The 17,111-nt window shown below is 45.3% G+C and overlaps 1 protein-coding gene across 7 annotated transcripts in view; it reads right to left on the bottom strand.

Annotated features, from left to right (window-relative positions):
* The window catches only part of RBM33 (RNA binding motif protein 33), a 126,958-nt gene that overhangs the window by 41,341 nt on the left and 68,506 nt on the right, over positions 1 to 17,111 (bottom strand). For all 7 annotated transcript variants that reach the window (XM_078059789.1, XM_078059790.1, XM_078059792.1 and 4 more), the window contains 3 exons: positions 3,262 to 3,394; positions 2,544 to 2,887; positions 986 to 1,273 (listed from right to left, as the gene is read on the bottom strand). In XM_078059789.1, the coding sequence (XP_077915915.1) occupies positions 986 to 1,273; positions 2,544 to 2,887; positions 3,262 to 3,394 (765 nt within the window). The remainder of the gene's footprint in view (positions 1 to 985; positions 1,274 to 2,543; positions 2,888 to 3,261; positions 3,395 to 17,111) is intronic.

Here is a 17,111-nt window from a genome sequence, read left to right as displayed (position 1 = left end):
CAACAGCTAGAGGAGCGTATAGGTAGGAGGGACGGCTGGGAGAGGACTGAGCTCTGAGAGCACCAGGTCAGTGTTTACGGGCACAAGGCAGGGGTGTATCTGCCACTGCTGTAATAAAATGAAGCCTCAGTTACAATGCACCTCTCCGAAAGTCCTTCCTCATTCCTGCTATCATGTTAGTCTCAATACTACTTTAAGAAAGAAAGAGGCTGGTATGAGAAAAATTGAAATTAAAAGTAGCTAAGTGACATGCTTGAAGTTGCAGGTCAAAGGGACAATACTAAAAGGAAAACCCAACTACCTCCCCTTGGCCCAACACTCTAACCATTCGCCTCTTTACGGAGTTATTTAATGGAGAACAAGGCAACAGCAATGACTACTGTCTTGTGTTTACGGAGCAATCAAGCACGTTTCCTAGTTTCCTTCAATGCGAGACGAGTCACACCCTAGCTGATGGTACCTGAGCCTCTACCCTCACAACTAAATGCACTGTTCATCTCCCACCATTAAATACAGGCTTCATGAAGGCAGGAAACTGGTCTCTTGTTCACTGGTGCGTTCCCAGGGACTGGAATGGTGCCTAGCAACAGAGGCTAGTCAGACAATTCTTCCTGAGTTCATTTACTTATTTATTCAGAGCCCAAGAAGATAGAGACAATCTCACCACCAAAAGTAGGCTACCGGCAAAGGCAGAGTGCCCACCACCCACAAGTATTTGCTAAAATTATGTGTCTACGAATAATACCATCTATCACTATGAAAGTATCTCCATACACAAAGTAAGATGAGGAAGTACAGAATAACAATGCAGTCTTTCAGGCACAAACGGGACATCATTAATTTCTGTAGTCAAAAAAATCCCGTTTCCTAAGCAGTTTGTTAAACATACACTCACTTTAGAGAAACGTACTACACGTGTTCAGTAATTAAATCAGAACTGGAAAATATTCCAGCTCCCAGGTTCTGCCCCCGGGAAGACACTCACATGCCGCAGCCCCTGGCGCTGGGGGCACTGCATCCGGCCGCTGCTGGGCGGAGGCTGGGCCGTCTGGACGTGAGGCCTGAACTGGGGCTGCGACATGGGCATGAGCGGCGGAGGCGGGACGGAGAGGTGGTGGTGGTGCTGGTGCTGCGGCTGGTGAGGAGGCTGTGGGGGCGGCTGGTGCTGCGGGGGCGGCTGCAGCGGAGGCTGGTGCTGCGGCTGGAGCGGGGGCTGCTGCTGGGGCTGGGGCTGCGGCTGGTGCGGAGGGGGCAGTGGGGGGTGCAGAGGCCCCTTCCATGCCAAAAGAAAGAGAAACAACAGTTTGTAAACGTATATACTAGTGACATTCCAATTCGGCCATCCCCTTAAAACCCCCAACCAGAAACCTGAAGTGGTGCTGAAATTTCATTTTAGAATTTGTGGATAGAGGTAATATGATCTTAAATGCAGTAAAAAGCCAAAAGCTATGCTCGTGCATTTTGCATTTGCCCTAAGTCCTCTTAACCCCAAAATTCCAGGTATTTGTTCTAAGGAAACAACTAAGGACGCAAACAAACACAATGTTAAGGATGGTGCCCGCAGCACTGTTTCTAATACCAAAGTACTGAAACCAGTAAACATGTCCAAAGAGTAGTGGCCGCCATGAAATGTAAACTTGTGCAGCATTTTTTAAATGATGCAGTGAGAGCTAACTCACGAACAGGAGATCCTGCTACTGTGTTAACAAGAGCATGGTGACAGGATGCACTAGGACAACCCGGGAAACCACAAGCACCCAAATGCTGGTGGTGACCGTTCCTAGACGATGGGATTTCTCAATTTCCTTTTTAAATACTCAAATATTCCTGCAACAGAGATGTATTCATATTTTTTCATCATATTTTTTAATAAAAAGAAAAATGAAGAAATATTTTATCTTAACACATGAAATAATAATTTTTTTTTTTTTTAATTTTGATAGTCTATGTGTTTCTAAGTAGTTGATTCAAGTATCATCATTCTGTATCTTAACAGTAAGCTTAAATCTGAGCAGAATCATACGGGGCAAGAAGGATCTCACAGAAACTCCCAGCCCCCCATGAAACACAACCTACAGCAGAGGGCACTCAAATCTTTCAAACAATGGGGGAACAGCAACTCCATTTTCCCCTCCATGCAAAGAATCTTTCTACTACATTTTGTAGGCACATAATTTGACAAAGAACTTTATTTCCATTGGTGAACCTTTCAGGAATCTTGCAATGATGAGCGAAAGTATTATCCAAACATGTCCTAACTTTATTAGCAGTACCACCTTTAAAAAATCTGAATACTGAATTTTTTCATTTCCCCCAAAATGACAATCACTTTTTTCCATTTCTCCTACTATTAGGGAAAAAAACAATATTGTTAGGAAAGTTGCCTTTAATAAGTAGCACGTTTAAGACTAAACCTTTATTCTTTACATCATCTCCACATTCTAGAAGACTCAGATAGCAACAGGAAACTTCCATTTTATGAAACACAAAGATCCAAAGCTCCAGGTGCACCCCTCCTCCATGCAGCCTGCCAAGATGCATACCTGCAGGTTAGGCTGTGCGTGGGTGGGCAGAAACGGCTGTCCCGGGCCAGGCAGGAAGGGCTGCCGAGGAGGGATGAAAGGCCGCGTGGCCGCTGAGCCTGGCTGGCTGAAGTGAAGGATCCCCACTGGACCTGGTGGCTGGAGAGTCGGCCTGACGGGCCTCTCTCTGGGGAACACGGGCTGCTGTCCCTGCTGATTAAACGCTGGTCCAGGCTGAGTGAACGGTAAGGGACTAGGGGTGGGCACCGGGTGAGTGCTGCTAAGAAGCGTGGGGGGCGGTGGCGGCGGAGGGGGGCTTCGCTGTTCCAGAAAAAGATGACTCGGGAACCTTGGTTCACCTGAAACTGAACGGTGGTGCAACATTACCCCCGGCCTGTACACAGCACGCCTGTCGCAACAGCAGTTTCCTGTACCATCTTACTGAGAACAAACGTTACAGGGGTGGGCAGGAGCTGAATGCTACATCTTACAGCTTATTCTAGATTACTTCATTACTCCTTTTCTATAGAGGACTGCCTCCTTTGTATGAGATTCTCACATTGTAGATACCAACAATGTCCAATTTTAGCATCTGAAATGACAGGAAGTGCTCTGGTACAAAAATCTGACAATCTTCACAAAAATCTCCTACTGGAAGCTCAATTCAGTTTGAAACATGAATGCGTTCAGGCCCATCACCCAGCATGGCTTTGTTCTGTGAGCCTGCGCGGTCCTTTACCTCCTAAGAAGAAAGGGTCTCGCTCCTGCGGCGGGGGCGGGGCCCTCCACTGGTCCTGGAGGGGAAGTCGTGGGGGCTGGCTGAAACTGCTGGGGACAGGCCCAGGTGCGTGCTGCGGGAACTCTGGAGGGCCCTACGGAACAAAGGGAAAACACGATGAGAGGCAGGAAAATAGTCGGCCATTTCCAGAAATGAATACATACATGGTTCCAACCTGAAAACATCCAGTCACTGCCTCCTATAGCCCCCCCATATATAACGAGACGTTACGGAGTGATCCTACCGTTAATGAAACAAACATCAAAATGCAGCACTGAAACATGAATTCCATGTTCCAATATCACTATAGCAGAATAAGAACATTATCTTTAAGCTTACTGAAACCTATGCGATTACTGACCCTTCTTGCCCATTAATCTAAAAGGCTAAATGTCTACCTCCAGCGTCCTTGGCACTGATCTTCTCGAACATGCTATAATTTGCTGCCTTTTGAACACAACCATAAACTACAGTTATGAAGCCGCTTTATTTCTAAAGAAGAAAAAGACCCTGAATGTGTACCATAATAAACATCAGCAAGCTCTGATGTAACAGGACAATGTGAAATATTTAAGAAACCGTACCATATACGTATTGCTACAAAAGACATGTTTCAAGGTCGGATTCCACTGGATAAGACACTCTGAACTCATACAGATTAACGTTCTTCCACTAGAACTCTGGAGACAAACTACATTACTTCATTTTTTAGTTGGCCTTTTAAGTATTCATAGAGATCTTTAAAAGCACCACATTTGCATTCTTTGTTTTTTTGGGGGGGGGTGAGGCATTTAAAGAAAGTCTCACCAATTTTTTTCACTTCTCCAGAAAGAATTCATTAATTATACAGATCATCAAAATAACTGTCATTTAAAAACATCTTCTTTGAAACTCAGCATTTCTAAACTTTTAAAAATCATGCTCCTTTCTCATAAACTTGGAATTCTAACTCCTTTTCTGTCATCTTATTACTAATACATTTAGCTGTTGCCTCTAAATGTGACAGCATCTTACAACATTGAAAATGTTTTTGCAAACTACATTTACCTTCCCTCTCTCCTCAGAAGTCTGTTCTCCCTGTGGCATTGTAAGAACAATGCACAGTAAACGGAATAGCACCCATGAAAAGCTCCAGAAAAGCCCATCAGGCATGGAAATGGCCCATCGGCAAGAGGACTGTCACCACTGGGAGAGTCCAAGAGAACTATCCTGGAGAACCGTGGGATCCAAGTCAACTCTTGGGAACACTGGGTCTGTCCAAGTTCTGAGAATCCCGTAACAAGTTTAAAGACCAAGTCATAACGCCTGGACTAGTGCTGGAGCGACCTGCGAGGGAACCTGTGGGTCTGCCTGTACGCAGGGCGTGGGGGCAGCAACGGGACGGGCCCTGGCGAGGGAGCCTCGGGAAATGGACTGGTCAAGTGCTGGGTCTGGAAATGAGTGGGCTACCTGGATTCAACGCCAATTCTCTTGTTCCTCTGGCTGGTCTTGCAGCCCAGGGGAAGCCAGGTCAGGAGGCCAGAGAACTGAGCCAGAGCCCAGGGCAGGGTGTGAACCAAGGCTAAGGTCTAGTTACCAGCAAGCCACAACGGGAGACACTTCTACTTTGCACAGATGCCCAGCCTCCGTACATGTGAGCCCACGCTCCGGACACAGCCCCTACGGCACGGTGACCAACGACTGCAGTGATCTGCCCAGGATTTCAATAAACCACCTGGGTAAAGCCAAAGTGAGCCAGTCGAGGACTGATACCGTATGAGCACCGACTTCAGAGTAAGGGCCAATGGGCACTGGGGCCCCGAGTCCCTGGGCACAATGGCCACAGTGGTCACTGGTGCCTTACATACTCCACACCAAGCTCTGTGCAGAGCCCCGACCACCTGAGCTCACGAACTCGAAGCACAGCAGGAGCGCGAGACCCATTTCACAGCCAAGGAAACAGAAACTCAGGACATTAAATAATTTGCCCACGGTGACATCATTCTATTTTCTTTTAAATTTTATTTATTTTATGATTATCATTTTTTAAGTAGGCTCCACGCCCAGCGTGAAGCCCAGTGTGGGGCCTGAACTCACGACCCTGAGATCAAGACCTGAGCCCAGGGCAAGAGTTGGACACCCAACCGACTGAGCCACCCAGGCGCCCCTATTTTTTTTTCTTCTTAAATCAGAGATTTCAATACTCAAGAAAAACAAGTTAAAAGCTCCCAAAGGGTTCATTTTTTTCTTAACATGAAAATGAAACGGGAAGTTTCAACCCATATGATATAAATCTTATCAAAATTACTAAATTTGGGGATTTTAAAAACCAGATTTTCTCTTGACTCAGACACGAAAACAATAGCCTACAGCCAACAGAACTGTGAATTCTGGAAACCATCACGTCATACACAAACTTCCATATTTCATACCTCATCCCCGTCTTTGGAAAATTTTCACTCTACCCGCTGTCTCAGCCAAAATGCAAAATCTCTACAGAGAAGGGTTTCTCCGAAGTCCTCGGTACAGGCACTCCATTTTCTCCTGCCCTACTTTCCTCTCTTGCCCCCTCCGTCTGGCCGGCTCATGATTTCGGGAGATCTGCCCTGCACATGGCCCATGGACCATGTACCCACCCACATGTCCCACTTCTCCACACACCACTGAGTGCTGCTGGATAAAGCTGGAATCACTAAGAGTGTGGATTTCACTTTAATTGGCCTATCAGTGTCCCTCGGCAGTTTCTCACCTACTGCCCAGGATACTCTGCCATCTCAGAGCATCTCCTGGTCCCTCCGCCCTCATGGCTCCGTCCTCCCTAATGCTCCTACCACGTAAGGTGCTTCCTCCTCTGGGCTGATAGGGACTCCCAGTCCTCTCACCCTGCAATGCTCTCTGCATCCTGTGTCCTATCTGCTTTCATTCCCCTCCATCTACATAGAACATTCTAGCATGAATAATGTGCTTGCTGCTAACTTTCACTCTATGATTACACTGGTCAGATTTTTCATTAAAAAGTAGGAACGGTACGCTAAATTATGACCAGGGTTGAAAGTATTACACTACTGATTTGTTGGCAAGCTTTCATCCTGAACCTGAGTCAGCAAACTTCAGGGCTCGTAACTCATGCACTGCACCAGTCAAGGAGCTGAAAAAACACAGACACAGGGACACAGTCCAGAGAAGAGGACAGACAGAATAAAACATACTTTCTTAGAAAGAGGGGGAGTCCTCGGGTTATTTCCACTCAGCCCTGAGGTCCTGTGTTGTACCAAGAGCTGGAAAGCAGCGGCATTCATTGTGGGAACTTCTTACAAACGTACCAACTGTTTCACCCACTCCAACAAAAGGGAGAGCAAAGTGTCATTTCTCCACGGTCCTGAGCCACTCCCGGACCAGCAATGCTGTTGCCTGCCCCAGGCAAGCCCCACCGGCACTCCTTTCCCGTGAGTGCCCTAAGGACCCAGTGTGCACAGCGTCTCCGTCCGTGTCACCCACGCCTCGGATCGGAGGCACAAGTCGGGCCCAGGCAACTGCCTCTGGAGCTGGCACTCCTTCACGCGCGGACCAGCAGTTTCTCCTCACCTTCCATCCTGACTCTACTCATAATTACGGGAAGCGGAAAGAGGCTCCTGACTTTTCTGTCTTGACTAAAAACCATGGCTTTCTTCGTGATTTAGTAGGTAAAGGCCCAATACTTCCTGCTAGTCTTCACGCCGGGCTTACATCATGCAGGGTTTACAGAGAACTGGAAAATACTCGGTTTCTTCTAAAATCTGTTGGAAGCGATAAATTCCACGACTGTGTTACACTGCCCCACATCCCTCCCCTGCTGAGGAAGCCCCAGACAGGACTGGCCACGTGGCTGCCACAACAGGGCTCTTCACGGCCTTCGTTTTCTCCTTCCATTAGAGAGTTAATTTCAAGGCCTCCAAAAGATAGTTTTTCTCATTATAGATAAGGCAAAATGTAACTGGAAAAGTAGACTGGCTTCCCTTCCATTATAAGCAGAAGGTCTGCTAAGTTTTGATTTTGACTTTGCCACAGGTTGAGATCAGGGAAAGTATTCTCAACCCCCTTCATCCGTTTCTAAAAGGAAGCAGTTACTGAATTATGAGAATGAACTCAAAGAGAAACCAATGTGGTTAGTTTTCAATAAAAATTCCAAGCTGCCTGAGAACTAGGTACATTCCTGGGAGATTATTTTAAATATTCATAACTTCTAAAGACATTTTTGTATTAAACTGAAATATACTGGGATCATAAATCTTGCCCCCTTTAGAATTCTAATATTGTGATTTTCATCTCTTTCCAGACCTTCTTTCCTTTTACTAATTATCTACGTGCTGCCTGATTGCATTTAGACACAAGCATTCAAATGTGAGCAATACGTAACGAGGCCCTCCCATACCCTTTCTTCATCAGTCCCTGTTCAGCCAGAACCGGTCTTCCAGCTGGTCGTCTCTCTGAAAGGTGCTGGCTGGCAGAGGCTGAGCGAGCAGGTGGCAGCACCCGCCCTCCCATCACCTAGCACAGCCCTGAGCATGCAACCGAGCCTCTCTGGGCCTCCGTTCTCTTATCTAGAAAAGGCAGGGATACTGATGGGACCCGCTTCTCAGGGGAGGAGATGAGAGAACACGTCCAAAGTGCCTAGGACAGTACCCGGTGAGTAAGAGAAGTTCACAGTGCCCGCCGCTACTGTCATCCGTACGTGACGTTTCTGCAGACAGCATTCCATGCCGTAAGCCTAACCAGAGCTGCTGACGAGCGCCATGTCTCCTCATACAGTGCAAAACAGACCAGCGCAGGCCCCCTGCCTGCAGTCTCACCCGAGTCACAGAAGGAGGCTTCGCAGCGGAGCCGCCAACACCCCAGCAGGCCCACGCCCGTCGCACACCCACTCCACTGCTCTCTGCCCTTCGACTGACAGGCCCGGGAGGGGTGAGACCATGGTCTCTTTTATTCACCAATGCATTTTCATGCTTGGCACAGGGCCTGGTACATGACGTTTACAGGTATTTAACAAATGAATAAACCGCCTATTTCTAATAGCAAGGAAATCCCAGCCCCACATTCGAATCTAAAATACCAGAGTGGGTTAAACCCTGGCTGCCCACAGAGCACACAGACAGTAGATGGCTGAGTGCTGTAGGAAGGACATAAGGGAGGCTGGAATAGACCGACGAGGCACTGGGCAGCGAGCCCCGGAGGCTCTTGGGCCGAGCAGACTGAGAACATACACAGCGCACCAGGACCAAAGAGAAGCCAACATCAACAGAATCCAGTTCTCTGACTTAACTGTAGGATAGAAATTATTTTAACTTGCTCTACTGTGATGTAAAATAGAGGAAAAGTGAGATGAACATGGACTCCTCCATCCTGCAACCATCCCCCTATTTTTAGAGAACAGAAAATGAAGAATGAAAATTAGACGGGACGGTCTGTGGGCTATCCTTCCAACGCTGCTGTTTTAAGGAGCACAGCCCAGGCCAGTTTCCTTCTGGGCTGTAGACTGAACTTAAGAATCATACACCCGTGGGGCGCCTGGGTGGCTCAGTCATTAAGCGTCTGCCTTCAGCTCAGGTCATGATCCCAGGGTCCTGGGATCGAGCCCAGTGTCAGGCTCCCTGCTCAGCGTGGGGAGCTTGCTTCTCCCTCTGCCTCTGCCCCTCTCTCATGCTCTCTCTCTCAAATAAATAAATAAAATCTTAAAAAAAAAAAATCATACACCTATAAGATGCAGGAGACTCATATAAACCACACAGAAGAACCAGAGTAAAATGAAAAGTAAGTAAATAAATAACCACTTCATTTTACCCAAATGGTAGTACTTAGCAATAATCGTGCACCACACATATGATAACAAGGCATTTTTACAGGGTCAATCCTAAAAGTAAATACAGATCGACAAGTTAGAACTATACTCCTTCAGCCAGAAAATACTCAAGGAAGAGTAAAATAAAACATGGTGGGAGCAAGTCTGCATAATGGAAACCTGACCATAACTACCCTAACAGCATGATAAATATATCCATAAATAAAATGTAAATATGTAAAAATAAAAAGCCATTTGTAAAACGTAAAAAACTAAACCAAAAATTATGTAATATAAAGATAAATGCCATTTCTAGAACTGAGGCAAATCTGGATAGATCTATATGGCAATTTGTCCAAGTTCAAAGAAGTCAGTAAGAAAAAGTGAATGTAATTATCTTGTTAATGTCGCAGGATGCTCATGAAATACAAATCCGTTATTTATGAGGCTATCTGGCTTTATATAAAAATTAGCTGCCTTCCTCCCCACCAAGGACACAGACCCCTAATGTTCCCCACGTCTGTGCCCACATCTTCTTCCTGAGCACCAGCCAGGCTACGTTTCCCAGCCAGTCCTGCAAGGCAATGTGGCTGGCCACGTGACCACGCCTCAGCCGACAGCACGTGAGCAGAAGCGATGCAGGCCAGTTCCAGACCTGGCCATTAAAAACAAACTCCCAGGACTGACCCTCACCCTTTGCCCACCACGCAGAGGCCTGTGCGGCCCAGAGGAAGTAGCCCACAGGGCGAGGTGCGTGAGAAGAACACTTCGCAGTACCGAGCCCCTACAGGCTCAGAGCTGGTCAGTCACTGCGCTCCAGCTGATCCTGCTGTGTGGGACACTCTGGGGCCATCGCCAGGTCCCCTGTGCATGCAGGTGCCGCAGGCCCCAACTGCTGCGAGTGCTGTCCTGGCCAAGGGGTGCTGCTCCTCCGAGACCTGCCTGAGACAGGCCACGGCCCGCTGCCCCAGTGGACAACTCTGAGGGAGGGCTTATGCTCCAGAGGACCCCCTCCCACTCGACCCCCCAAGGATCAGGCCAGAGCCAGAATCTTTGACCTGAAACTACATAGTAGCCCAGCTCCACCCCCTTCCCATCTTGCATCCCCAGCGCCCTTACCTAATCCTGTGCCCCAAATCCCCATCTTGGGCTCTGCTCCTGCTGACCCAAGGTTACGGCCCACCCTACGCTGCTGCCAGCTAACTCTGCAGGGGACTCCTCTGCTATCTCCTTCAATCCCTAGAACGCCCTGTGAGGTAGGGATTCTGCTCACAGAATCTCGTGAGCATTTCAGTATCTCACACCCAGGACACGGCTAGAAAGTGGCAGAGCCTGGACTCACTCCCGGGTCACCCATCTCCACAGCACACGTATTCACCCACTGTGCTTGTTAGGAACAGTTATTTCATGTTCCGTCGTCTGTCTCGCTGTTTCATTATCACGTATGTATATGTAATTGTGTGAGAGTATGTGAGTGCTGTGGACTCAAGAAAACCAATAAACACTAAATCAAGTCGAGTCAGACAGCCATGGAAATTCCATGGCTGGCCTGAATGGTAAGAGAAATTAGCAGTTCTTATCTGATCAACCTATGAGAAACTGATAAAGGAGGCAGGACCAGAGATTTTATCTACAATTTAGAAGAAAGCGCTGACTCAAGTTGAGTAAACAAGGAAATTTCTGGCTTTGGTAGTTTGTCCAATAGAGTAAGAATGGAAGAAGAGGGTTTTGCCAGAATAACCTTGAAACCACAGGCTGACAGCAGCCAGCTGTGCTAACCTGGGGCAGCCAGGCGGAGGGCAGCAAGCGCCAGGCAGGCCTGGTTACGGCGCGCCGACCAGGCCCAGCGACACCGGCAGGGGGAGGAAGAGCCTTACCGACACGTCATCAAACCCGCCCAGAAAGCAGCCCACTTCCAAGCCGTCAAATGCCTGCATAAGGGCCAGAGGGTAGGAAGGTTAGAGAAAGGGGCAGATCATTACAAGATATTATTCAGAAAGAAAGTCAGTGGCTGATACATGAAATGAACCAGTGACAAAGAGTTACTTCTCCAGAGGTAGCAGATCACGACAGACACAAGGGAGCAATCATCTGGGGAAGACACGCAGGCCCCTCACCGCGTCCACTGGCCTCAACGGATAACAGAACCCGAGAATTTGAATACTTACATGAACTTTAAAATTTTTAAGCTTTAAGATCCTAAAAGCTTCTTATTGACTATCATCAGTATTGCCTTTTTGAAATAGAAATTAAACAATTAGCAGGTATCATGAAGCTCACGGTGCCATTTTCCTCACTGGTTTCTATTTCACTTTGAACAGAGGTCACTTTCTTTTCCTTTATTTACATGAATTCCGGCCGTCAGTTTTAGCCATGTGGAAACGACTGCTAATTGCTTACCTAGGATAAATTCTCACTCCTTCCTAAGTAATAAAAGGGCTGCACAGCCCACCTAAAAATCCTTGAACTTGTCATAAGGGTAGCCAGCCGTGTGACTAGGTTCTGACCAACAAGACTTCACTGGCATTGTGGGATGGGGGCCCTCGGGAGGCTCCTTAGGGGCTGCCTCAGGTGGTACACACCTTTCGTCCCCATCCTTCCTCCTCTTTTGGCCTGGAATTTGGGTAGAAAAATATATGGGTCCCTGTAACATCACAGAATTGCTATACCAACCCAGAACTTTCTCGTTTTTATGCAAAAAGTAAAGACACTTGGTTTAAGTCATTGTTAAGTGAGTTTTCTGTCATGTGCAGCCTCATTCACACCCTGACCCCGAACAAGTCAAGTACAACACCGTATCTTTCACAAACACGGTGCCAAGAAACAGGCACAACAAACAACTTTCCCTTTAAGGGATGAAGAAACTCAGGTTTAGAGAGTTAAAAGTGGATTAGCCCACATTCCACTGTCCACACATAACTCAGGACACGAAGGCCCATTTTCGGACTCTTGCTTTATGAAGTGCTCTTTCTGCTGTCACACACTGCTTCCGTCTGTGACCAATGTGTCTTCAGGTAATGCTGAATAAGCCATGGTTCCAGGCTGGCATTCCCCACCTTGGAGGCTCTCCTGATGGGAGCATTCATTTAAGAACTTCTATCATTTCACGGGTATAAAAGAATAAATTACCAATTCCCTCTACCAAATGCACAATTATTTTAAGACTGTTAGTGAACTGTGAATACATTATTTAACAGAACTTTCAGTACTAATTCGTCTGCCTTTTCAAAGAAAAGGCTACCTTAATCCTTTCAACTAATTGCTCTATTTTGCTTTTCTTTATATCCCTTTAAGAGTCTAAGGTAAAAAAATTATCATTCTCATATAATTCTTATACAAACCACACTCTCACGTGTTCCGCATCTCTTGTTAATTACATGATGTTATCTGTGTTAATCCTACTCAGGAAGAACTGACAACTTCAACCACAAAAAAAAAAGATGAGAACTCTGCATAAATTGCTTAGCCCAAAGTTAATCGTATAATGCAGAGAATAAAGAGGCTCTAACAGCTATTGTATGACTTATCAGCTTCCCTAACAGGGTCACTTGGTATATTTTAATAAGACTAATTAAATACCTTAACAATGTCATTGAAACTTCATGAATCTTTCAATGAATTACAACCTTCCTTTACAGCATGTTTTCATTTATTAATCTCACTTAAAATGCAAAGAACTATATAAGAGACCAACAGACACTTAAGAACACCTCTCAGTTAATTCTGATTAAATGTGGGTTAAATGCAGAGAATAAAGACCACTAGTGACCCCTGACATAATTAAAATTATGCTCTTCTATCACAATATTAATCCTCTTATTTTAGTATTTTCATAGGTCTTTTTTCTTTCAGATTGTGCCTTGTTTAATACCTATTTTTGTATTGGGAGATGCTTTCTAAACATTTTGAAGAAGCACATGCCCAGGGCTGAGCACCAGCCTTCACAGATGGGGGGCAGACCCCACATGGACTTACATACATGAAGATAATGGTATTGGCTCAAGCAGCGAAGCCAGAGCATGTAGTACACATTGTAACATCTTTAACTTAGTACAAAACCCTGCTCTTGATGAACATACTGAAGCCTATTTGTTTCTTATTTCATACAATGAAAAGCCCTTTATCCCTGCACCTTACCCCTCCTGCTGTCCTCCCCAAACAATCCCACCCAAGCACAGTACCAGCCCTCCCAGCTCTTACTGACAGTCACAATCTTTTTTTTTTTAGATTTGAATTGCATTTATTTTATTATGTTATGTTAATCACCATACATTACATCATTAGTTTTTGATGTAGTGATCCAAGATCCATTGTTTTCATATAACACCCAGTGCTCCATGCAGTACGTGCCCTCGTTAATACCCATCACTAGCTAACCCATCCCCACACCCTCCTCCCCTCTAAAACCCTCAGTTTGTTTCTCGGAGTCCATAGTCTCTCGTGGTTTTTCTCCCCCTCCGACTCCCCCCCCTTCATTTTTCCCTTCCTACTACCTTTTTTTTTTTTTTTAACATATAATGTATTATTTGTTTCAGAGGTACAGGTCTGTGATAATTCACAGTGCTCACCAAAGCACAATCTTAAATACAGTTCGGATCCAATCTGCCAGTTTACTCATGTGCATTTTAATACTCAGAGAGAAATGGGCAGGTACACCATGACTAAGAGACTCGGACTGCCACGGCTGCAACCCCATCTCCTGCACCCAGTTATGTGAACTTGAGCAACTGAATCTTTCCAAGACTCAGTTTCCCCATCTGTAAACTGGAGAAAATGTTCCCTTCACATGGCTGTTGAACACAAGCTCCGAGCAAACTCTACGACACAGTAAGCACTCAGTAATTGTTTCCTTTCCCAATGATTTTCAACAGTACCTGCTCGAAGAAGACTATTTCCTCACTCAAAAAAGGATGGAGCAGCAGCTCTACCAACTAAGAGCACAGTCTGTTTAAAAATTCTCATCTGTGAATACACCCACCACATGACCCACAATCCCTACTCCTAGCTATTTACTGACAACTACATTCACACAGAAAACGATGCACACGTTTATACCAACTTTATTCATAAGAACCAAAGACTAGAAATAACCCAAACGTTCACATGGCGAATGGATAAACAGACTGTGGTACATCCATACGGTAAAATAATACTTGCCAATAAAAAAAGACGAGCCACTTACAGGTGCAACATACTGGATGAAAGAATCTCAACAGCACTGTGGCAAAGGAAAGAAGCCAGACTCAAACCAAACATGCCACAGGAGTCCACGACAGGATTTCAGCGACAAGAAACAGATCTGGATGCCAGGGGCTGGGATGGGGAGAGGAGTGACCACAGAAGGGCAGCATGAGGAAGCCCTTCGGGAGACGGGACCGCTCTCAACATCTTAATTGTAGTGATTACACAACTGTATGTACTTGTGAATTTTCACAGGCTTGTGCATCAAAAGGACCAAATCGTAAAAAAGTTTTTTAAGTTTCTAATCTTTTGGAAGAAGTGCTTCCTAGTCCTTTATAATAAAATAGGACCTCTTTCAAAGTTTATCTTAAAAATGCATTTTAACAGACCTATAGGTCTTCAGAAACGCCAGAGAAAGTAAGTATTAAAGACAAAAATTGGTGTGCTTTGCAGGATCCATCAGTAAAAACAGGCCATAAAGATTTTCTTGGCACACACAGGAGGTTCTGAGAGTTTGACAATCTGTATTATCGTCAATCCTGCACTGGCTGGATTGTTACATTACAGATTAGGGTGAACTGCACTCAAGAGTTTTAGTCTACTATTTATGAAAGGATGCATGAAAGGTTTTCGTTTCAACATAACAGTTTTACTTAGCCAAAGACTCAACATGACAGTTTAGCACATACTTTCAGAAGGTGGCTTTTATAATGTGGCCTACTGGCTCACTTACTGTACAAGAAGCCCACTTCATGTAATTTCAGTCAGGAGTCCCAGGGCTCGCAGTTACGTGTGCAGACTCCCACCCAGCCGATCTCCACCCAGCACACACAATGTGCGCTGGCAGGACGGCAAGTCAAGTCAACGGGGCGCTGAATCTCATAACCACCACACTTAATAGCTGTTACCACAGTGTTTAGCTGTTCCTGTTCCTGCTGCAGATGGGAATTCATTGATATGATTAAATTTGATGGTATGATAATATATGGTAATCATGATTAATCAGAAACCCACTAGCAAATGGAGGATGTTGGGTATTATGTCACCTGCATTTTAAACTGCATTCTCTCCCCACAAGCCTGACAATGTTTGACAGCTGGAAGGCTCTCATCCTGTACTCGCCTGCTACTACTGGTAGATCTGATAAGAGAAAATGCCCATCATTCCTTCCCGATCTTAAGTGCTAATAATTACAAGGCATTGCAGGCAAGTTGTAAAAACAGTTAGGGGTTCAAAAGGAAGGCTGGAATAAAGTCTAGATTCACATCTGCAAGGGCTCTAATCAGAAAGAAATGGAATTTGAGGCGGCAGTCTCATCAAACATGATTTGCATGAAATGCCACATAAAACACACCCAGGACGTGTCCATCACCACCACCTGATACCCTGCACCCGCTCCACGGAAGCAGAGCACACGCAGACCTACCTGTGAGGTGCTACAGCCCCACGGGAAACACAAATGGAAATCTTACTGGGTTAACCTAAGTAATAATGTAATTGCTAGGAAGACTAATTTAAACTTACTAATAGTCTTTTTTTTTTTTTTTTAAAGATTTTATTTATTTATTTGACAGAGAGAGACACAGGGAGAGAGGGAACACAAGCAGGGGGAGTGGGAGAGGGAGAAGCAGGCTTCCCGCGGAGCAGGGAGCCCGATGCGGGGCTCGATCCCAGGACCCTGGGATCATGACCTGAGCCGAAGGCAGACGCTTAACCAACTGAGCCACCCAGGTGCCCCACTAGTAGTCTTTTTTTTAATGTAATTTTTAGTTTTAATTCCAACAAAAATCACTCAGAAATTATTCAGCAGCCAAAGTACTTGGTATTTAACTGGCTACCCTGAAATACCAGCTTTTACCCAGTACATCAATTCAAAATCAATGACTGAACAGGTTTTTAAAATACCCTAGGTCAAGAATCTTCACAACCTGAGTTACTCAGGATTTACCCATATGCTTAAAAATAGCAATTACACCAACACTTAAATTAGGTTAGCAAAATCTCAAAGCAACCCTTTAAAATATTACTAACCAACATTTTAGTGTTACCTTTTTATGTGGGCAAACTTTAAAAACAATAAACACCTCTTTGAGGATAAATAACGTAACTGGAAAATATACTTACGGATAAAAACAAAACTTCAAACTTCACGTTAATGACAAAACCATCAGGGACAGCCTTTATGGAGAAAGAAACCTATCGGACTAACACGTAAAACAAAGAGCATTTGGAAATGAAAACAGAATTCAAACCAACACAAAGAGAACAACTCACGTGCAGAAAGGTAAATGAGCCTCCCCACCCCACTCCCCCACAAAAACAAAACAACAAAGAAAACCACAAGTGTTCTGTGAAACTACATTCAAAGGTCTTAACATGAGTGAGAATGCTTCATGAGAGCATGAGGGACGGCAGGTAGTAGATGGCAAGACCGGACGGAGCGTACAGAGCGGACACGGAGGGAGGGACGGACCCTCACACAGCACTTAAGGGCAGACGCTTACTTCCTGTGCCCATCAGCTCCTGTGAGGACTCACTGTTTAGAGAGCTGAGACATATTTTACATTTGGCAAAGTAATAATGTGATATTAAACGGAGTATGAAAAGAATTCATTCTCTGATAACGCTATCAATTGTGATACATTTTTGTATTTCAAAGAAAGATTCATAACTCAGACTTGAAAAAATGAAACACCCTGGGAATTAAAGTTTGTGATGAGAAATGTTTTAAAGTACAGCACTAAGAGCTGTATCCACAGTGAAAATTAAATACACGGATCTAATTCTTAGATGCAAACCTAAATCACAAAGCACTTCACCGAATTCCGGGGGGGGG

The sequence above is a fragment of the Halichoerus grypus genome, chromosome 12 (assembly GCF_964656455.1).
Source record: "Halichoerus grypus chromosome 12, mHalGry1.hap1.1, whole genome shotgun sequence".
Lineage (NCBI taxonomy): Eukaryota > Metazoa > Chordata > Mammalia > Carnivora > Phocidae > Halichoerus > Halichoerus grypus.
The sequence above is the reverse complement of the archived record's forward strand: the minus strand, read 5'-3'. Positions and strand labels throughout refer to the sequence as shown.